Source organism: Argentina anserina, chromosome 3, assembly GCF_933775445.1.
Source record: "Argentina anserina chromosome 3, drPotAnse1.1, whole genome shotgun sequence".
Taxonomy (NCBI): Eukaryota; Viridiplantae; Streptophyta; class Magnoliopsida; order Rosales; family Rosaceae; genus Argentina; species Argentina anserina.
In genome coordinates this window covers 6,331,166-6,353,357 of record NC_065874.1, presented here as the reverse complement: position 1 = coordinate 6,353,357, position 22,192 = coordinate 6,331,166, and the positions used below count along the sequence as shown (strand labels likewise).

Genomic DNA, 22,192 nt, shown 5'->3' with positions numbered 1-22,192 from the left:
TTAGATTCCCTCCTAGTTAATTGTGGTGCAAGTTTATAGTTTTCTTGAACCTCTATCTTGGACAATTGGCTAATCTGGATGAGCACCATGTGACAAGTTTGCCAAAAGGGTGAAGGGAATGAGTCCTATAATGGTGGGGTGAAGGGGACCATGCATGGAATTATTTGCAGGTTATCCTCAGAATTATATAAGCTTTGAATGAAGAATTGATGTTTGTGTTAGTTGTCATTTGCTGTTGGTTTCCAATCGGAGTTGGTCCTTTTGTTAAATCCACAAGGCCAGTGACAACATGTCAAGAACTCAAGAAAACTAGAAAGCAGTTTAGCTTTCTTTCCTCTTTGTTAGTGAAATGGATTGTTCAGAGTTAGCTTATCAAGAAACTGCGTAAGTGAGAATTGAAAGTTCAGTGACTGGTTGGATTTGAGATAAAAAAATTTTGAGCTGGGGGATTGAATGGATGGGAATGACAGGCACTGTGGCCAAGACATCTACAACAATCATTGTAAGTTTTGACAAAGGTTGGATGTTGACCACTTTTAAGGGGGAGAAAGGTAAATGGTTCATTATCTTGCTATAGATAAAGAGGGGGCCGGAACTTGTACGCAGCACTTATAAGGGCATAAATTTATTTACTTCAGATTAGATGACTGAACTGGATCCCTTCTACTCTTCTCATGTAAGGACTTGGGTAGTTTGTGGCATCAGCTTTACCCATTAAGAGAATGTAATCAGAAAGCTATTTGAACTTTATGCACATTCTTTGTCAGCAAAATAATCTTGGTACTAAAATATGCTGCACTACAAATCAGCTAGCAAAGAAATCTGTGGAATACAAACACACTCCTTCACTCCTTCCCCTCGAAAAAAAAAAAACACACTCCTTAAAAGGAAACAAGAAAATTTGCCAACACCTCTACAATTCCAGTACTGCTAATTTAACTGCCTCCAGGGTAATTTATTTGAGATGGAATAAATTCTAGTCCTCATAAATGCTTGTGATGATTGAAATAAGCTCATTAGCTGTCCAGGTCACTAAGGAGAGGTTCTGGAGTTTGTCGAGCACCTCTTTGTCTGCTGATAAGAGCATGGGGATGTACTCATCACCTGAAAGATTTCCATCGAGTAAATAATGATCGATAATTAATTTTCGAAAAGAAATATAGGCATTCAAGTATTTGTGGGGAAACATACCTGAACTTTTTACAAGATTCAGTAATGAGTATGAAGCAAGCACTCTTTCCTCTACATCTTTGTGAAATTTCAGTGACTCGAGCATCTGAGGCATGAGAATTGAACATGCTATGGACTTCAAACGTCCATCTCCAACTGTACTGAGAAAGCTACTCATCCATGACAATGTGACCAAGCTCACTCGTGCTAAACTCGGAATGCCATTTGCTATGGAACCCGAAAGGGCCACCAATAATTTCTTGCCACCGGTTTTAAACAAAGCTGTGGCTGCTTTCCTCTGCCAATTTTCTGTTGCTTCTTCGTCTTCATTCTAATTATTGACAAAATTACAAGAATTAACCAACTATTGTGACCAAATAATTTTTCAGATCACAAAAATGGTTAGAGTGACAGAAATCGTACCGAGTGTAAGAAACCTTCTTTGAAGTGAAATGAATCCCTTGACCAATAGCTGAAACCTGCTCGTTTTAATAGCCAGTGTTCTGTTGATGCCTCTCCTGTGTATGAAAACCAGCCTCCTAACATTAAGAGAGATCTCGCCGATCGTTCTTGAACTTTCACGTCACATGTTTGACAATCTAAAGCGCCTATTATTGCTTCAATCGCTTCGTCTCTATATACACTGCATCTAAATGGATCTCCCTGCAACAAAACTGATTCTCCATAATGGAACTATCCAAGGTATACTGAAATTTATGACAGATCCAAATTCTAGGTTGACAAAAAATCATTCCAACAGTATTAAGAAGAAGAAGACATGAAGATTAACAAAAGATTTACCATAAGATCAAGTTGTAGCAATATGGCTGCAACTAAGGGACGCTCTTCAGGTGATGATCTCTGCAGATAGACCAATAAAATTTGCATTGTGTTCAAGCCACAGCATCCTTCTTTCAGTCCATCTAGGATTTTAGTGATCTTCGTTCGTCTGAGAACAATCATTTAGATTGATCAGAAAATAACTATAACATCTAAGAAAATTAGAAGACTGAAAAAAATGTGCAGTAAATGCGTACCTGCTGAGGCAAAGTATTTCAATCAATATAGCAAATGCAGAACAAGTTGAATTTCTTCCATTTCCAAGTACAATGAGTTCGAGAAGAGAAGGCTTGTCCAGAAAATCAGCTAAGTAGTTTCGGCAGCTTTCATCAGCTATAACACAGCATGAAATCATGGAAGCAACACTGTTCCTCTTATGTCTATCCCCTTTCTCAATTTGTGTCACCAGAAGGCTCAACCCTCCTAGAGACACAACCTGCCTAGCATTCTCCAAGTTGCGATCTTCATCAAAACCCGTAAGAAGCTGATATAAAAGGTACAATGCTGCAACTTGAGGGCTGCATTGTACAGTGAATAGGGTCTGCAACTGATCTCCAAACTCGAGTACTTGAAGGACTAGTGCCACCCACTCGAGTGATTTCATCTGTTTTGCCTTTGGCTTAAGCAGGTAAAGCAAAACAGCTGCTTTCAAAAATAGACCACTACTTCTTAGAAGTCTCATGAAGATATCAAGCTGTGGATCAAAATTGAGTATTATCTTTGTATTCTGCTCATTTCTTGCTACAAATTCAGCTAAAACCGATATTACTAGTTCCAAAATTTCATCATCAGTGGAAGCAAACAACACCTCCAGCATTCCCTGGATAAGAGGTGGCTCAGACAACATTGCTTCAATGACAGGATCACCATGTGAGCCCAACCAAGCTTTGGTAATTGCACGAACGGCAATCTCGCAATCACTTAAACTATCCGACGAGTAAAGAGTGCGAATAGCACTACTTAAATTGCTTGAAGGAGGAAGGTGGGAATTGTCTTCTTGTCGGATTGAATTACTCTTGACTATGTTATTCCTATTCACTAAGCATTGAGCAGGTGCATTCTGGCAGCTAAAGAGTCCAAAGTAGTTTGATTTCTTTGTCTGATCAAACTCGGGCCATAACTCGGGTTTTGGGTCTCTATTACTTTGGCTCAATGATTTTCGTCGAGTACTGTCTTCCCTCTGCCAAATCCAGTCAATGATAAGTTGATAACTTAAAAACAATGTAATGTGAACCTCCACTTGCAGCACTACTATTACTACAAATAGAAATAGAGAGAGAAAAAAAGATCAGTGTTACCCACATGAATACAACTGGGACTGTTGTAGTTGTCTGTCTGAGCTTCACCTTCAAACAGCCTCTCCTGTTGAAATACATCCCTAGAAGCATTTGAAACTCCATTCCGGTCATCCAGGTCCACCGATCGCCTCTCGAGTGTGGGTCCAAATACAGCCTGATATCTTTGGTGATTTGGAAAATGATCAGTTACACAAACTACTGGTCACACAAATAACTTTGATATTTCACTATTACACAAACTACTAGTCACGCAAATAATTGAGATATTTCACTATAAACCTAATTTTTAGAAGCTCTTTAAGAAAAACTCATCTATATTTTTCTTCACTATTCACCAAATTATTGTCATTCACTTAAAATCTATATTACAAAATGTAACTATTAAAAGCTGATATTAATTACTGATTAGTCAATGAACAAATTATATCATTTATTACTTTAATTATAGATTTTCATAATTCCTAAATAATTTCAGTTTTTCTTTTGTTCATTATAAACTTAGAAATAGAAATAATAGAACATTTCCTTAATTACATATCTAGAAATTTGAAGCTTTTTAATTTGAATCAATTCAATATCCAAATCACATCATGGTTACATAGCTTTCTAATTTTTTTAATAATTTTTCTATTTTATAGGGAGCTTTTGTTTATATTTCATCAATGCAACCTATGTTTAAGGTAGAGATATAAGTTTTTTTCCCTATCTAGTAGGTTTTTTTTAATTACAACCTAATGATTAGGTACGTATCTATATAGAGGTTTATGTCTCTTCTAGGGATTTTTACATCAACCTGCTTGTTAGGTATTTTACCATTCTAAAAATCTCTTTCATAGGTAGAATGTGAATTTTAGACTAATATGTATGTTTCTATCTATTAGACATAATAGTAGAGAGTGAAAAAAAATTTGAAAAGTTGAAACCTAGAACAGAGGTTTATCATACGAAAGTTCATGTACAATGATACGAAAAGAAAATGTTGAAGAAAACATATATATAAGCATATTGCATGGATAACATACTTTATTCATAGATTCAAAAAATTGAAACAAACTAATGATACAAATACACAACAAACTTGAAATTCTCTCGTGTGATCTATAAAAGTTGGAGTAGTGGTTTTATTTTGAAACTTTGATATCAGCTATATAAATAAGTTTTTCTTAAGTAAAATTTGAAATTAAATCTTTCAGCAATTTAAAGTAATGAAGAATCAATGAAATGTTTGAATTTAGACATGTACAATAAAAAATTTTAAACAAATGCTAAGATTAAGCAAACCAAAATGATCAAAATGGTAAAATAAACTTGTAAAAAACAAAATTTGGTTGTAGATTGAAAAAACATTTGGATGTGGGTTTAACTTTAAAGGGACTTCAATTTTGGGTCTATTTCTAATTTTCTCATACAAGTAATCTGTGAAATATGATTGAAATGCATCAATGTAATACTTACAAATTTTTGTTCAATGAGGAATGTGAAGCGAAAGAATCGGATGCTCTCCTTCTTCTTGATCTGCTACTTGGTACTAAAGGCAGAGGCACTTCAGGAGCAACAGGAGGAGCCTCAGCCCCAACTTTGAGCCACTCTTTGTAGTATTGAGCAAACTTTGTAGTCCCCAAATCCATTTGGTCGTTGTAGACTTTGGTTATGGATTTGATTCTCTTCTCTTTATCAAATGTGTGTGAAACGACCTCAATCTCCTTAGCATACCAAATCTTCAGATGAAGAAGATGTGGAAGAAAGAAATGTTCCCATAGATCAGGAAGCAAATGGGTTCTTGCTAAAAATGGCGAGTCACAGAAAACTTGAAGCAAATGCTTAGCAGAAACCAAGTCATTTCTCTCAATCTTGTGAACAATTGCCAAGTAGAGCTGAGCACAAGCAGATAAATTTGAATTGGGTATGCCGCAAGTGGAAGCATTCATCTTGGACATATTGGCATCCAAAGAAGCAACAACACTTCTCAAATTCTCGATACATTTTCTCATTGCTTTCGTCCAAAAAATTGGATTCTCCACCAACTTGTTAACATTTTCGACACCCGATTGCAGAGACTCAAGTACTCCACTGCCTGAATCTCTTTTCTTCCTCACCAAACAAGCTCTACACTTTTCCTCAATCTCTTCCCTAAACTCCTTATCCTTTATATAACGACCTGCATATCCACTGAGAATAGAAACCGCAGCTTTAGTGGCAACTCTATCAATCGGTGCAGGCTCCGTTCTTCTCGAACTACTCTCCGAGACCAACGTTTTGGTATGCGACCTCTCTGAAGTAAAACTCACTCTTCTAGACGACCCTTTACGCAGAACAGAGTTCTGAGCCTTATGCTTGGAGAAATCGTATCTTTTCCTATCGTGGCAGATGTGTATAGGCAACAAAGCCAGAGACTCATCTGGAGCAACTCTGTATTTGACTGGCTTTTTGGTTTTGGCCACGAACTTGTTGTTGCTGCTGCTGCAGCTGCTGTTCCCGCGTTGATATGCTTCTTCTGTAAGCAACTCACGTAAGGAAGAATCAGCCATGGCTTTGATGGGTGGAAATGGATGATGATGATGAGTTTGGGTTTGAAGCAGAGAAGTAGTGCTTGTGGAAAAGCTTCACTGACATTCTTTCCAAAACCCAAAAGCTACAAAAAGACAGCTATTAACGATAGAGGAGGAACAAGAAGAAGAGGAGAAGGACACAATGAGGACAAAGAGTTTGGGTTGGCCGATTCCTTTTAGCCTTTTGAGAGAATTACCGCCTTGGTGAACGTTTGAACCGGTCAGCCGGTTCAGTTATGGACCGGGTTTTATTTATTCCATGAGAGAACGATGGGTTTGTTTGATGAAGGATTTTGTCTTGGTGATTTACCACCAAGGAATGAAACAAGAAGAGCATGCAGCATATTTTGGAAGTTGGAACATGTGAATGTTACTGCTTGTTTGAGTTGGGAGACACATTCGTTCACGTACTAATTCAAATCTCATAGGGAAAGAAACAAAATCATGTAAAGAGTGTTGAATGAATAGATTATTAGGTTTTAGGCCATGCATGTTGTCTTATGATAAATCACATGAAAAACCAGATCATTTACAACGCACAATTGCAACTAGACGATTGACGAATATATATATACCAAATAATACTGGACATCTATGGTACCGGTATTACTTACTTACGTTCGTAATTTTCCCCTAGTACGTCTCGTACAATTATTCATCACCCGCTAATTAACTAACAAATCAAAGCATGCATCCGTTGTAAGAGCTAGTATGACATAAACTTGTGGTATTGTAGCACATAGCACTCTAGTGGTCTAGTTAGCTAACAGATTTTTCCAAAGAGAGAAATTTGTGTTCCTCATTATCTGGTAGAGATCGATCTGAGGATTTATGTTTGACCTTTGAACAACGATAAGATGATTATGCGCGTTCGTATGTTCCACAGTTGATAGCTAGAGTTCGTCAATGTCACATGCACAAGTTCATGGAAGAGATCGAGAATTATATAATACCCAATGAAATGAAAATAAACAAAATAGGAGCGACAAAAAAAATATATAGAGAGACCAAAGTTCACTATGGTTTTGTGGTTTTGTTTGTTCACGCTGTTGTCTCTGGTGTAGTCTTTTCTCCTCTCCTCCTCCTCCTCCTCTCATTTACCGTGTGCTACTCTTTTTCTCAAGCTTTAGCTTCTCACTCTCAAGTCTCAACTCTGTCTTGTTCTTCGTTTAGCTTAATTAACTTAATTATTTACAATGCCCTTTTGTTCTTATCTAATTGGCCACTGTAATCCTCCCAAAATTTTACTTTGTCTGAGCCGGCGTACACCTGCAGTACTTGTCTGGGGTTCAGACTTCAGACCCGCCCATGCATAGAGCTCGCGGCCGGTTCAGGTCAATCATGCATACTCGTTCACGAATCAAGTTTTGTTAGGTTGTGAATGAAAGTTTTCCCCACGCCAATATCATCAGACATAGAAAGCTAACCCTAATTGATTGACTAACTAATCCTACCTAGGTATGTAGTAGTGCGGGATTCATAATTTCTTTATGTTTATGGAGATAAGAAGTTCACTCATAGAGTTTGTCATTCGCAATAAGCAGTTCCTTACATAACTTTTTGTTTTTTTTTTGTTTTTTAAATGCGCACGCTATGCATTCGTAAGTTCACCAAGTCTTCTTCTTAATCAGAATTAGGTAAAACCCACCTCGTTGCGTGCATGATGATGTTAAACCCTTTGAGCCACATTCATGTGCTTAGAATTACTCTTTCAGTCTTTAGTTTCCGTGTAACATTATTTTATCGTTACAGGTACAACTTATGTCCAAACTTATACATTATACATATAATGATGAAGATGAAACCAATGACAAGAATCAGAACTCTGAGAATAAGATCAATCAATCATATGTTATTGATGATGACCCAAATCATGAAGTGTTAAATCACATGGTGAGCTTACACTACTAAACGTACACACGAGAAGATATGTAATTGAAAAGACATTTTCCCATGTTGACTTGGACCGACCATACATAGTGTGGTAGCTAAAACGTTACTATACAACTACTACTTCACATGAAGCAATTTCCTAGTGGGCATGCAACCATACGTCGTCTCTTCCAAGTCTCAATCCAACCCCTAGCAAAATAGTGCTATTTTTGCTGTTTTTGTATATTACTAGCTTGGACTCTACCCCCTGCAACGCGTGAGCAGAATCCAAATCCAAATCCAATAAGAAAATCTAATTGGGCCTACGACTACGTCGTAAATAGGGCCTTTCATCGATACGGGCTGCTTTACAATAATATCCTATTGGAAGATATTGTAGACTTTTTTGATTTTATTTATCAACTTTACTATTTTAGTGTTATCTGAGAAACTAGTGTATGTTTTGGTACGTTCTATCTCAAGAAAAAGAAAATATATAAACACGTGAACACAAATGAGTTTGACGATCAATTGGGTTTATAACTAACCTTTTGTTTATTATAAGTGTTATTCATACGAAATTGTGTAAGCAGTGTATTAGGAATATAAAATTTATTGTTCCTAGAAGTGCAAATGGTTGCTCAATGCTATAGCGACTAGAGTAGCCCGTCTTGAGGGGTGTCGTATGTGTTTAGGGGTTGGGTCCAATTGGGTTGTAGCTAATTATCATAATCGGGAAACTTTTATGTGCGATCACTGGTATTAATAGTTCTTTTATATAATTTTTTTTAATTATATATTTTTCTAATTCTAAAAAAAGAAAAGAAAAAAGGAATATAAATGTTTACAAATGTTGTTAATTTTTAGTATACAACTGGAATACAGTATACTACAACTAATTTTTCGTGAGGAAGGAAAACTATATCATTAGATCTATCGTACTAGACATGTTAGTCAAATGACTCAACATCTTCCTAATACTAGATTTGATCACTGTCTCATTTTGTTGCAGTTGAGGTCTAATAATTTTGTTAACCGTGCTGCTTGTTCTTTTCAGTTTCAAGCGATGTGGTTTTCCCATGAAAAATATGCTGAGTTTATTTCTTCAATTTAGAATAGTTTGTCTGGTGATTTACATTCCAAGATGTGTTCTTTTTCAGCTGCCCTGAGGAAATGGAATAGAGATGTATTTGGTCATTTGTTTCAAAAAAATAAGATATTGCTTGCTAGAATTTGTGGAATACAAAAAGCTTGTGATAGATTCAGTAACTATTTTCGTGTTAACCTTGAAGCTGAGCTTATCCATGAGTATGAGCAAACTTTGAATCAGGAGAATATATTCTGGAAGTTGAAGTACAGGGACTGCTGGTTGCAGGGTAGAGACAAAAACACAAAAAAATTTCATATTACTACTCTCGTCAGACGAAGAATGAACAAAATTGAGGGTTTATTTGATAGCAATAGAATCTGGACTACTTTTGCTTATTCCATGAAAAATATTGTTGTTGGTTTTTCACTAATATTTTCTCTATGAATTTTCTTGATGATAACAGGTTCAGTATTGGGAACCTCTTTCCTGATCTTGAGCAGGAGGATCAGAATAAACTTTCTAATCCTATTTCTCTATTGGTTGTGAAGGACGCTCTCTTCTCTATTGGTCCTCTTAAAGCCCCTGGCTATGATGGGTTTCCTGCAAGCTTTTACCAACATTATTGGAAGTTGTATTCTGGTGATATTTACTCCATTATTTACAATGCTTTCATTTCTGGTTGCATCCCTTGTAGTCTTAATTATACCATTATCTCTCTAATTCCCAAAGTTGATGGCCCTCAACACATGATTAATTTTAGGCCAATTAGTCTCTATTCCACCATCTATAAGGTCATCTCTAAACTCATTGTGGAAAAGTTGAGACCTCTTGTGATGAAGCTTATAAGTCCTAACCAGGTTAGTTATGTCCCTAGAAGACACATTTCAGATAATATCATGATAGCTCAGGAGATGTTATTCAAGTTCAAGAAGTCTAAGGGAATTATGGGTTTCTTAGCTTAGAAGGTGGGCTTATCTAAAGCTTATGATAAACTTAGTTAGAGTTTTATTGAGCAGGGGCTTTGTGAAATTAAGCTTCCTTATATGCTAATCAAATTGATCATGAGCTGTGTTTTCTCTACTAGTTTTCAAATTTGCTTTAATGGTGAACTCACTGACTCTTTTAAGGCTCAAAGAGGAATTAGGCAGGGAGATCATCTCTCTTTCTCCCTACCTTTTTGTGTTGTGCATGGAGAAATTATCTCACCTAATTAAGTATGTTGTTGATTATGGGAGTTGGAAAGCTGTTAAAGCTTCTCAATCTGGGCTGAGAATCTCGCATATCTTTTTTGCAAATGATTTGATGTTGTTTGTTGAGGCTTCCTCTAGACAAGCTTCTGTTTTAAAAGGGCATTCTTGATATCTTCTGCTCTTTGTCTGGTCAGACTGTTAGTTATGAGAAATCTCTTATATATTGCTCTCCAAACACTGATAGAAGGCTTGCTAATGATATTAGTAGGACTTGTGGCTCCCCCTTGACTGCTGATTTGGGAAAGCATCTTGGTATGACTTTAGTTCATTCTCGAATCAACAAGCATACTTATGATGGTTTGTTTGATAAAGCTCAAGGTAGATTAGCTAGTTGGAAAAGTAACACTCTCAGCCTTGTTGGTAGACTCACTTTGATCCAATCTTTTACTTCTGCCATCCCAATTTATGTCATGCAGACTATTAGATTTCCCATCAGTTTTGTGAGAAGATGGATAAGTTAAATCGAGATTTCCTATGGGGGGACACTGAGGCTAAGAAGAAGGTTCACTTAGTCAATTGAGATATTGTTTGTAAACCTAAGTCTATTAGGGGTTTTGGTATTAAGAAAACTTCTGAGATGAATTAAGCCATATTGGCTAAGGTAAGTTAGAGATTTCTGCAAAAAGATGCTGGTATGTGGGCTCATATATTTGAGAAGAAAAATTTAAAGGATATGGATATCACTTATCATGATTTTTGTGCTCCCTCTGATTGCTCTTCAGTTTGGAGAAGTATTTCTCATGGTGCTCATTTATTTAGGAAAAATCTTAAGTAGAGAGTGGGGAATGGTAAAAAGATCAATATCTGGCATGATGTGTGGGTTGGTTCTCTACCTCTTATTGATTGTGCTCTTTTTTATGCTCATATTGATCATAATACTCTAGTTTGTGACTTCTGGTGTGATTATGGGTGGAATATTTAGCTTTTAAACTTTGTGCTGCCTTCTTATGTTGTTCTTCAAGTTGTTAATGTTCCAACTGGTTTTTGTGATGATGCTGCTGACCGACTTATTTGGGGGCATACTTCTAATGGTTGTTTCTCTGTCAAGTCTGCTTACAACTCTTTTTTTAAGATAAATGACGCTCAAAACCCTATGTGGAAACTTGTTTGGAATGTGAGTTGTCCTCCCAAGTTGAAAACTTTTCTTTGGTATGTGATTCACAAGAAAATTCTAACTAATGTTCAAAGAGCTAGAAGAAGATTTACTACAAGTGCTACCTGTCCTATTTGTAACTTTGCAGATGAAAGTCTCCTTCACCTTTTTAGAGATTGTTGCAGATCTAAGGCTATTTGGAATGGTATGAGTCCTCATGTTTCAATTGCTAATTCATTTTCTCTTGATTGGAATAATTGGTTGGCGGCTCAGCTTCACTGTCATCTTAAAATTAAGAATAACATTCGGTGGTGCAATAATTTTGTCTTTGTTTGCTAATTTATATGAAAGTGGAGAAACAAGAGTGTTTTTGATATCTCATTTACCATGCATGTTTACATTGCTAAAATCATCTCAGATTATGCTGAAGAGTGGAGCTGCTCTCTAAGCAAGGATAAAGTGAGTTCTTTTTATAGTTATATTATGCTTTCCTGGTCTAGGCCTCATGCTAGTTGGTATAAGTTGAATATTGTTGGCACTTGAATTTCTAACTCTGGGAAAATTGGTGTTGGAGGGGTGATTAGAGATCAGCATGGGCATTAGATTCATGGTTTTCAAATGAACTTGGGGATTAAGGAGATTTTGAATGCTGAGGTTTGGAGCTTATTTTTTTGTCTGAAACTCATTATCAAACATTATAGTGGAAATGTTGAAATTGAGTCTGACTCTGCTATTCTTATCCAACTTATGCAAAGGGGTAATACTTCTATGCATTCTCTTGAGTCCCCGCTTGCTAGTTGTACTTCTATGATTTCCAAACTACAGAATGTGAATCTCTCTCATATTTTTAGAGAATGTAACATGGTTGATGATGCCTTGCCCAAACAGAGTATTTCTCATGAGTTGAGACTGATTGAGTTTATTGATCCTCCTCCATATGATGCGTAGACTTTTTTGGACGATTTGGCTAGTATTGCTAGATGTGCGCACAAGAGCCTTTTTAAATATTTAGTATTTGTGGTTTTTTGTTTATGGGTCATTTAGGTCCCCTTTTAACCAAAAAAAATTAAAAGAATGAATCAAAACTTCTCGTAGTTTTGCCTCTAAGGAGCCCATTGTTGGAATCGTATACAAATTATTAATCAGTGAAAACTATAGTGGACCATTAGGATTAAACATCTTAGCTTAAAAAATTATTTGAAAAGAGACGTACTGTATTAGTGATGAAAGATTTTGTCTATTACTTTATTATTCCATGATTTCAGTAAGACTTAGTCATCACAGTCTGCTCAGATATGAATCATAATATCATATAATGGTCAAATAACATGGGCAATTTTCTTATATACATAGAACATGAATACAATGCCGGTTATATTAAACTAATGTAAATTATTCACGAACTCTGTGTTGCCTTTAATTCAACTATTAGTGGCTAGTGAATGTAGCCATGAGTGTTAACAACGAAGTATCTCTAAATCTCTTATATGCGCAACGCGTAAGTAAATGATGCAATTTTAGTCATTCATATGTCACATCCATCTTGTGTTTATATTGAAATACTAATTCCTCATCTTTCTATGTTTGTTATGTATTTACATAATCCAAATGCGAATGAGTCTATTGTAATATCCCACATCGGCCCACGGAAAAGGGGTGACGTGTCTTATATGTACATGCTCATCTTCATCTAACACGAGATCTTTTGGGGGCTTAATGGATTCAGAGAGAATAGGTACTCCGAAGTTATGTTTGCTCTTGCTAGAGCAATCTTAGGATGAGTGACCCACTGAAAAGCGGTCCCGAGATGTGACATATTGTGAACAATCCCAACTCCTTTCACTTCCACTAGAAATATTCTCGTTGTTATGCCGCATCAAACTTGTTCCATATGAGTTTCCTTCCTCAACAGGAAAACTCTTTGCTTGCTAATAAAGAACTCCGGCTCACGAGTGTGACATCGTTGGTCTCCATAATTATAATCACACACTTCACAAACAACCACCCCATTCTTGTACCAGAGAGGTCTCTTTCTCACGCAATTTCCAGCGTAGCCGTGACTCGGCATCTTTGGGCCTCATGAGATAAGAGAAGCCGAACTTCAAGATGGCTTCCTTCCTCCACACAAAACGCTAAACAATGACTAAAGACTTGATGTGGCTGAGTATTATTTTACACCAACTATGCTGACGCCATTGTATATGTCATCACACCCCAGCTGGGTTCGCTGATGCAACCCCCATCGTCACCGTAGGGACTTCATCCCCTGAACGAAATTTCTTTCTTTCTTCTTCTCTATCTGGCAATAGTTATTTACTAATAAAATTATCATCTTTCTCTCTCTCTCTCTCTCTCTGTAGCTTTGAAAGCGATAACTGAAGGTTCTGAAGTCCCTTGGCGTCGGTTGGTCTTGTGCTTCTCATTGCTTTCAGGATTGAAGCTTCATTTGCTTCTGGGAAAGTTTGTGTGTTCTCTTAATGCTGTAAAGGTTTGTCCTTTATCGTCTCTAGTGTGTCTTTCTAATTCTGGGTATTGAATTCAACTAAGATTTTGACAGAGAGCTAACTAGCTTCTGTGGAAGTATTGAAGTTTGGATTTTTATTGATAGAAGCTTTGTGATGAACAGTTAGATCTTATCCAACATTTTACTTGTTTGGAGTTCAGTGAGTTTGGTCTGTGTGCAGGCATTTAGTGCAGTAAAGATTTTGGATTGCTGTTTTTTGTTTGATCCCAATTTTAGATAGTTGGTCTTGCAATTTAGCTCAAATTTGTATATTAAAGGTAACCCAAAACTTGGAGAGATATTTTTGTTTCTCTTTTTGGTTTGTTGGTTTTCAGTTTACATCACGTTGGATCATCCCCCTTGTTTAAGTTTTGAGTGCTGTGTTTTTTCCCTGAGGGCTGCACCAGTTTTATATCTAAGAAACACATTTCCTTAATAGTTACTATATTGAATCAGCAAGATATTGACTTGAAGTGTTATATTTGAGGTTATTAGAATTAATAGATTTTTGGGCTATGGTTATATAAGGGAACTAGTTCCATATCTTGAAGCATCCTAGGCTCCGGGTTTAGGGCTTAAAGTAGATTAATGGCCAATTCAACTGAGCCATCGTCTTCTTTGAGCTTCACCTCATCTTCCCATCTGTCGAATGGTTCGATAAGCCACAACTTATCTTCCTATGAAGCCTTGCCTAGTCTTGAAGTCGTCAGTTTGGCCAAGCTTAGCTCTAGTTTAGAGCAGCTCTTGCTTGATTCTGGCTGTGATTATAGTGATGCTGAAATCATAGTTGAGGGAGTTCCTGTTGGTGTTCACCGATGTATATTAGCTTCTAGGAGCAAGTTCTTTCGTGAACTATTCAAGCAAGAAAAGGGGTCTTCTGAGAAGGAGAGAAAACCAAGCAAACCAAAGTATAAAATGAAGGATTTGCTACCTTATGGTGATATTGGATATGACGCATTTTTGGTTTTCTTGAGCTACATGTATACCGGAAAGCTGAAGCCTTCTCCCCCAGAGGTGTCAACTTGTGTGCACAATGTATGCGCCCATGATTCATGTAGACCTGCAATCAATTTTGCTGTGGAATTGCTGTATGCCTCTTCCATTTTCCAAATGCCAGATCTGGTTTCAATATTTCAGGTTGGTATTCTGTTTTTCTGTGATTCTGGTTGAGATATTTACCACTAGATGCAATCAGCCAACTGCACAAGTTCATTCATCCCAGTAGATATAGTAAAAGTTGCCTTTTATTGAGTTCGCACAAAAAGGTCTATATCTTTGTAAAGTAATACTATTGGACAGTTATTGAAATTCACTTTGAAATGTTATTATAAAATGAAAAGTCTATTCTTAGCCTGGACACATAGAAAAAAACCACATAGACCTTTCAATAGGCTATGCTGTTATTAGCATGTAAAAATAGTGCCAATAGGCTATCTTCTCTTACCATGATTCTTTAACTTAAGTGGTACTGTTTTATTGCTCAAGTTCTTTTTTTTTTTTTTAAGATTGCTCAAGTTATATTAGTTCATGGAAGTTAAAATGTAAAAGATTCATTCAGGTAAGAAGAAAATTGGAAACTGTTCTAATTTGGTTGTCTAATGTATTTGCAGCGACGCCTTATTAATTTTGTTGAGAAAGCTCTTGCAGAAGATGTTATCCCAATCCTTGTGGTTGCTTTCCACTGTCAGTTGAGTGAGCTTGTCACTCATTCTATTGAAAGAGTGGCTCGATCAGATCTTGATAGCATCTGCATTGACAAGGAACTTCCTTATGAGGTTGTAGAAAAAATTAAATTGCTTCGTCGTGATTCTCAACATGATAGTGAACTGAATATGCCGCCTGTGGATCCCTTGCATGAAAAAAGAATCAGGAGAATACATAAGGCATTAGACTCTGATGATGTTGAACTTGTGAAACTTCTTTTATCTGAGTCGAACATAACCTTAGATGAAGCCCATGCTCTCCACTATGCTGCAGCTTACTGTGATCCTAAGGTTGTTACAGAAGTTCTTGCTTTGGGTATGGCTGATGTTAACCTTCGGAATCCTCGAGGTTATACTGTGCTTCACATTGCTGTGATGCGCAGAGAGCCATCGATAATAGTATTGCTTCTTAGTAAAGGAGCTCGTGCATCAGAGCTGACATCAGATGGTCAGAGTGCAGTTAGTATATGCCGGAGGTTGACAAGGCCAAAGGATTATCATTCAAAAACAGAGCAGGGGAAAGAAACAAACAAGGACCGAATTTGCATTGATGTTCTAGAAAGAGAAATGCGGAAGAATCCAATGGCAGAAGATGCATATATGTCGTCCCAACCAATGGCTGATGATCTGCACATGAAATTGCTCTACTTGGAGAACAGAGGTAAGGCGTTCAGGACATTTTCTCAGTTTGATTAGTGAAGGCATCATAATGCAAGGTCATAATCAGTAGTGATCCCTCTAAAAGCTCTTATACATCATTGCTTCTTTTGATTGATTCGTGTGCCTCTGATTCTCTTATACGATACTATTTACTATTGGATTAGGCCTGACTTGCATTATTTATTGCAGTGGCTTTTGCCCGTTTGTTTTTCCCTAGTGAAGCCAAGCTAGCCATGGTTGCTGCTCAATCCGAGACATCATCTGAGTTTGCTGGAATCTCTCCATCAAAAGGCTCAACTGGGAACTTGATGGAGGTTGATTTAAACGAGACACCCACAGTGCAGAAGAAAAGACTCCATTCTAGATTGGAGTCCCTTATGAAAACAGGTAATTACATATGTTGGTGTCTGAATACCCGTATAAGTGCTTCTCGCAACCTTTCAAACTTACTCATGCACAGCAGGAAAAGATTTTAATATAGCTTGTAAAACGAATGCATAGTCAAGTGTTCACATCCCTTAAGTCTGCTTTTGAGGAGTTTAAATTCCCCCCTCCATCTCCCCATTTTCTGCAGATGATCATTATTCATTTTTACAGTTTTTGGTGAACAATAGATCATTATTCTCTGTTATCTTTTCATTTTACTTTATTCATCATATCACCATTATTTGGATTTTTTTTGGCCTGTGATATGTTGTACTAACCCTTCCTTTCTCAGAAGAAAGCATCAACGTTAAAATAAATGAATAATATTAGATTGTTTTCATTATGTGTGCCTTTAAACTACTAAAAGGCAGCCTGGTAAAGCACTTATGTTATCAGAGTAACAATTCTCTTTGAAGCTCATGCTTTTCAAGCATTTAGAGTTTGCTAGTATATAATCACTTGTGCTGTTATAGTTATTTTTCTCACTTGTGCCTTCTTGTTGGTGGCAGTCAACATGGGTAGATGCTATTTCCCCCATTGCTCAGAAGTCCTGGATAAGTTTATGGAGGATGACCTACCTGATTTGTTTTTCCTTGAGACGGGCACCCCTGACGAGCAGAAAATAAAGAGGATGCGTTTCATGGAGCTCAAGGACGAAGTCCATAAGGCATTTACCAAGGACAAGGCCGAGCGCAACCTCTCTGGGTTGACTTCTTCATCGTCCTCATCGTCACCAAAAAAAGCTGGTGTGAATCAGAAGACTAGGAAATAGTGAAGGCATATAATTTGTATCTATTAAGCCTTGCATTTACGCATAAAATATCTATAGTTACTTACGATTAAAGTTACTTACAATCACATGGTGTTGCTTTCAGTCTGCAAAATCTCAGCAGATGCAAATTGCCCTGTAAACTACTTTTTACGAGTTGCTGTCCTAGTTTTGTCCAGTAGAAGATGATTCTAAGTAATTGGAAAATTGATCAATGAAAATTAGCTTCGGTAATCTTGTGTGGCCATTTGATACTGATACACGATCAGTTTGAGTTCCAGAAAGCAATTGCCATGGTTTTCAGTTCTAATAACATTTAGGGATCCCTTTCATGGATGTAAAAACGAGCTCTTGATTTCTCATAGTTGATGGAAATTATCTAGCTGCTTAGGCTTCTGCCGACATAACTGGGATTGAAAGCAAATAAAATCTTATACCAGATAAGATCCGTGTAGAACAACATGGTCCAAGATCAAGTGTCGAATTCCAAACTTGTAAAATAGATCACAGTATCTTTTCGACTTCTTCTGTCATATGTACTTGAATAACCAGACAAAGGGGGAAGAGTCAAACCGAGAAGATGTATGTGCTTAACACAGCAAACATAATGTATATGCTGAAATGCAAATAAAACGATTATCACTACATTCGCGTAATTTAACATGAACAAACTTGTATAGAAGCATGAATGAATCAGTAGTGCTCAGGTTCTCATGCAAGATGGTACTATAACCAGAAATGTAAAATAAAAGTTACAAGGCTCCTACTTGGCCATCAGCTTTTTTTGCTTCTTCAAACTCTCCCACATGACTGGACCTTCAGGATGGATGTCTACATAGTATTTTGCAAATCGTGCATCCGAGCATGCAAGCAAAGTGCTCAAAGACAACATAGGTTTTGCTGCACGTTTCTCCCGTAACCACAAATACATTGAGAATCGAAGATTAATCCTGTCCATGTCGTAACATAAATACGCCGGGAATGCTGCCAATGATTCCAGCGGATAACCTAAACAGTTTGTTAGGCAACTTATCTTCTTCACGATCACGTCTTTACTCTGGTTAAGAACCATAGGTGCTTGTTTGATAATGTTCATCACAACATTGCAATCTAAGCCAGCTTCTACCAGACAATCGAACCTCTCCTGTAACTGGTCACCTCTACCCCTGAACTTTTTTAGAGCTTTCATCATCTCCTCTGAGTTTTCGGTATAACCCAATCTCAACAAGAACGATGTTTTCTCCAGGTGATTATATGGAACTCTAGATAATACTTGCCTGCTGGTAGTAGCCTTCGATTTTGAGGCCAATCTCAACAACTTGCTTGGGTCTTCCCTTATAATTTGCAGCAGACCATCTCTTCCGACCTTTAATTCCCTACATATGGTACTGGGTCTTTTCAGACGAGACGAACTCAGGAATGCCAAGTCATTGGCTACAACATCTGCAATCTCATCTGTACCCATTCCTACCTCAATCATATAATCTATAGCCTGCAACAGATATCTTGTGCACTTAACAGATAAGACCTGAGGACATTGCATAAACAACGAATAAACCTCATCCATGTCAAGACCCAATTTGAGTAAACGGCCAAACAACACGTAGACATTCTTCCCAGAACCTTCTAACAGTAATGCAGGATTTCTTTCAAACAAACTACACATCTGCTCCTTAGTATAACCAACTTTATCAAGAAAATCCATTGTATCAAGCATTCTGTTCCAGTTATACATGATGTTATCGGATGCATACCCGCCAATCCAATCCATTCCAAGGCCTAAACACTTCAATTTTTCAAGAAACTTAACAAGTTCATTATTAACACCACCAACCAATAGCAATGGGCAACAACTAACAAGCTTAATAACTGTGCCTTTGCTTAACCCCAAATACTCATAAGCTCGAAGCTTTGAAACCAACACTCCATACTCATATGCAAATATCTCTCTCGCCTCCCTATACATCTTACCAGTGTTACTCCGGGGTACACCATAATCACATAAAGCCTGAAAGTTCTCAAACATAACAGGATCATCACTCAAATACATCAAGTGTCTCGGTAGAAACAATGGAAGCTCAGATGGGCTCAAACCCAAGCTCTCAAAAAACGGCTCAAACTCATTAATCGGATTATAGCGAAAGAACCTGCTCAAGTTCCTGGAAACCTCTTTCTCACAATCAATCTTGGAGAGCAGATCCTCAAGAAACTTAGGGGAGTTCTTGCTAATATGCTCTGCATCAGTAAAGCCAAAGCTTCGAGTACAATGCAGGTAATCGAAAAGGGCAGCCTGACCCTCAGTTCTAGCAGTTCTGGAAACCCGGTTAGCAAAAGGTGAAGTGACCACTTGAGTTGAATCAGAAAGTGATGCATTTGGATGATGGGTAAGCCTAGAACTCGAAAAGCATCGAAATTTAATGGAAACAAAAGATGGGTTTTGCATAGAAGTGGGTCTGTCATGAACAACAGGTTTTGCATAGAGTACAAGGTTGTTGAGCTGCCCTATCATTTTCGATACCCTTTTGTGGATTCTATTCATTAACATCAAAAAGGGTTGGAGACAAAGAGGTTGGAGGGCATGATCTATGTGAGAACAAATTGTAAGAAATATCAAAAAGCTATAAATTTGTATACGAGGTTTGGATTTCTGGGCACAGAAGCTTTGGAGAATCAATTGCAGAAATGAAAGAGGTTCGGCTGAGAGTTACCTTTGAGGTTTATGTCTGATGTCTTCGGAGTTCAGACTGAATCAGAGTGCTCAAGTACTTTTGTGAGTTCTGTCTGCTCAGCAAAACCCTATAAGGATTTGGGGGTTTTAGCCGGTCCATTTTTTATTTAAGGCTTTTTTTTTTCTTATATCAACTGCAAGAAAGGGTCAAGGGTTCGAAACCTAATAACCTATCGTTATGAGATGACTCCCATTTTTTATTTAAGGCCTTTTCTACACTTCGACTTTGATTTAAGAAGAGATCTCATTTCTCAGGACTTATATCACAACAAGCCATGAAAATTAAACTATCAACATTACACTCCTTCAAGGATTTTGTTAAGTATTGGTGCATGAAAGAGGTAGCGTTTGGTGTAAAATGCGTAGGCAACTAGCATTTCACTCATTAGTGTGTAATCCAGTCTTATAATTTAGTTCCATAACCAACCTATACATTCATATCAGACCCTCTTAGATCTCACATATGTGGTTGTTTCTAATCCTCAACAACAAAAGCCAATGGCCAAAAACTTTGCGTGAAGACAAATGCATGAAGCCTTTTATAAGAGGTTCGATGTTTGAGCAGAGCATATGCCCATATATATATATATATAATTATATATTCATGGCAAACTTCAACTCAAAGCCAGCTGCACAGAAATGAGAAGGACCTTGTAACATTCAAACAAATGGATATGTCGAGCAAGATTTGAATTCTGATCATCGACTACTGATCGAGCTCCATCATGCATTATTATGATATAATTGGGGTCATCCGACTGCTTGGTCCTATCTATGATGAAGTGATGATCACAACATGTTGCCCACTCATTACTAATTCCGGTGATGGGATAAATTATTTATTTCTTTTTAATTTTTATTAGCACGTAATAATTTATCTGTCACTACTCTAGATGGTTCAAACTGCTAGCACTTTTTATAAATAATATACAAGTATAGGATTACATTAGATAATGAGCTATTAATTTCAATTAGTATATATGTGCTATATGGATCCATCTAGCTAGCTATGCGTGTCTAATTTGACAAAGATAATAATGATTGTGATGATTTAAGAGAATCTTAAGCTAAAGTGTCTATAGATCAAGGACAAGCATTATGTTGCTTGCTTAGTATGTAAGTTGAGGCTTGGATAATTTTCAAGTGCTTCGATAGTTCAATAGTTACAAGTATCCTAAATTTCCATCTTCTATTTGGCGATCATTAATATTCCAATTTTGGTTCATTTCTTTTTAATATTCCACTTCTAGCATATGAGCGAGCTCTTCGATAGAGAAAATGTCTAAAATCTGGATTATTTCTAAAGTGAGAAAACTGTTAAAGACATGAAGATCTACCACATCTTTTAAATACAAAAACTAATATTTTGATTTGAGAACTTTCATTTTCTCTCTTTGATTATTGTATTCAAAAGCAATATCTATCCAAAATGAAAATTGAGATTTATGAGTAGTAAGCTTTTGACTTGCAGAACAAAATTGCGCTCTTAAAATAAATTTATATCACATCTCGGCCATAATTTCCAAAATGAAGAAACACATGTCTATACTCAAAACTGAAAATCAAAGTAGAATAAATGAATAAAGACTTTGGATCTTCATCCTTATCAAAAAAAAATTAAATGAGCGACGATTTGTCATGGATAGAAAATGTAGGAGTACGGCATAAACATAATTCACTCATGTTAGTGATTCGTCAAATTAATGGAATCATACGAAATAAACCAAACAAAGTCTACCAATCTCAATGCTATAAACCCTAAACTTGAAATCCAAGAGATAACCAGAGAATTGTGAGACGAATCTCACTTATTCTGACTGCGGCAAGAGCGCCTTCGAAACATCTTAAGGACCCACCTTTAAGAGGAGCCTCTCTGATAGGCAAGGATACCAGTATGCACATGTCATCCTCCAGGATCCCAGATTCAGACCTAAATAGTGATTGGGCCTCAAAGCCCAATCACCAATAGGCCCATAGAGCCCCAACCCCCCCCCCCCCCCAAGAGCAGATGGCACAAAGGAAACTTAGGCCACCCAAGGGCCGTCGATCGGTGTAGCCGCCACACCATCCTCCACCTCCGGGTCGATATCAGTGCCTCACCTCAATCCACCAGCCACCATCCAATGACCGATGACCAATGGTCTAAATAGCGTTTATCGGCATCGTATCGGTTTTGTAAAATAAGGATATAACGGGAATATATCGAGATATATCGGATTTATCGTTTTTGCTAATTTTTAA

General features: G+C 37.2%; 3 protein-coding genes across 5 annotated transcripts; 1 reads left to right on the top strand and 2 right to left on the bottom strand.

The window, feature by feature from the left end:
* Positions 1-834: 834 nt before the first annotated feature.
* On the bottom strand, positions 835-5,971 carry LOC126787727 (putative E3 ubiquitin-protein ligase LIN-1). Its single transcript, XM_050513626.1, has 7 exons — positions 4,764-5,971; positions 3,313-3,469; positions 2,208-3,190; positions 1,972-2,119; positions 1,594-1,833; positions 1,192-1,501; positions 835-1,104 (listed from the first exon to the last, which is right to left on the bottom strand). Exons 1-7 carry the CDS (start codon positions 5,834-5,836, stop codon positions 977-979), a joined length of 3,039 nt encoding a protein of 1,012 aa, XP_050369583.1. The 5' UTR covers positions 5,837-5,971; the 3' UTR covers positions 835-976.
* A 7,332-nt stretch (positions 5,972-13,303) lies between these two features.
* Positions 13,304-17,457, top strand: LOC126786123 (BTB/POZ domain and ankyrin repeat-containing protein NPR1). 3 transcript variants are annotated; one of them, XM_050511842.1, is made up of 5 exons: positions 13,304-13,412; positions 13,523-14,802; positions 15,276-16,029; positions 16,218-16,415; positions 16,964-17,457. In XM_050511842.1, exons 2-5 carry the CDS (start codon positions 14,254-14,256, stop codon positions 17,224-17,226), a joined length of 1,764 nt encoding a protein of 587 aa, XP_050367799.1. In that variant the 5' UTR covers positions 13,304-13,412; positions 13,523-14,253; the 3' UTR covers positions 17,227-17,457. The 3 variants fall into 3 exon arrangements, with proteins under 3 accessions (XP_050367799.1, XP_050367800.1, XP_050367798.1); XM_050511843.1 differs by lacking the exon at positions 13,304-13,412 and having other exon boundaries at positions 13,500-13,650; positions 14,194-14,802; XM_050511841.1 differs by lacking the exon at positions 13,304-13,412 and having other exon boundaries at positions 13,500-14,802.
* A 355-nt stretch (positions 17,458-17,812) lies between these two features.
* On the bottom strand, positions 17,813-19,979 carry LOC126788155 (transcription termination factor MTEF18, mitochondrial-like). The gene has a single exon (XM_050514118.1). The coding sequence runs from the start codon at positions 19,766-19,768 to the stop codon at positions 17,987-17,989; it is 1,782 nt and encodes a 593-aa protein (XP_050370075.1). The 5' UTR covers positions 19,769-19,979; the 3' UTR covers positions 17,813-17,986.
* Positions 19,980-22,192: the final 2,213 nt, after the last annotated feature.

Excerpts from the sequence above, each read along its gene's own strand:
- LOC126786123 (XM_050511842.1), top strand. The coding sequence starts at position 14,254 with ATGGCCAATTCAACTGAGCCATCGTCTTCTTTGAGCTTCACCTCATCT. Across the intron at positions 14,803-15,275 it reads ATCTGGTTTCAATATTTCAG|CGACGCCTTATTAATTTTGT; the intron begins GTTGGTATTCTG and ends ATGTATTTGCAG. Across the intron at positions 16,416-16,963 it reads GGAGTCCCTTATGAAAACAG|TCAACATGGGTAGATGCTAT; the intron begins GTAATTACATAT and ends TGTTGGTGGCAG.
- LOC126787727 (XM_050513626.1), bottom strand. The coding sequence starts at position 5,836 with ATGGCTGATTCTTCCTTACGTGAGTTGCTTACAGAAGAAGCATATCAA. Across the intron at positions 1,834-1,971 it reads TGCTACAACTTGATCTTATG|GGAGATCCATTTAGATGCAG; the intron begins GTAAATCTTTTG and ends GTTTTGTTGCAG. Across the intron at positions 1,105-1,191 it reads GAATCTTGTAAAAAGTTCAG|GTGATGAGTACATCCCCATG; the intron begins GTATGTTTCCCC and ends GAAATCTTTCAG.
- LOC126788155 (XM_050514118.1), bottom strand. The coding sequence starts at position 19,768 with ATGTTAATGAATAGAATCCACAAAAGGGTATCGAAAATGATAGGGCAG.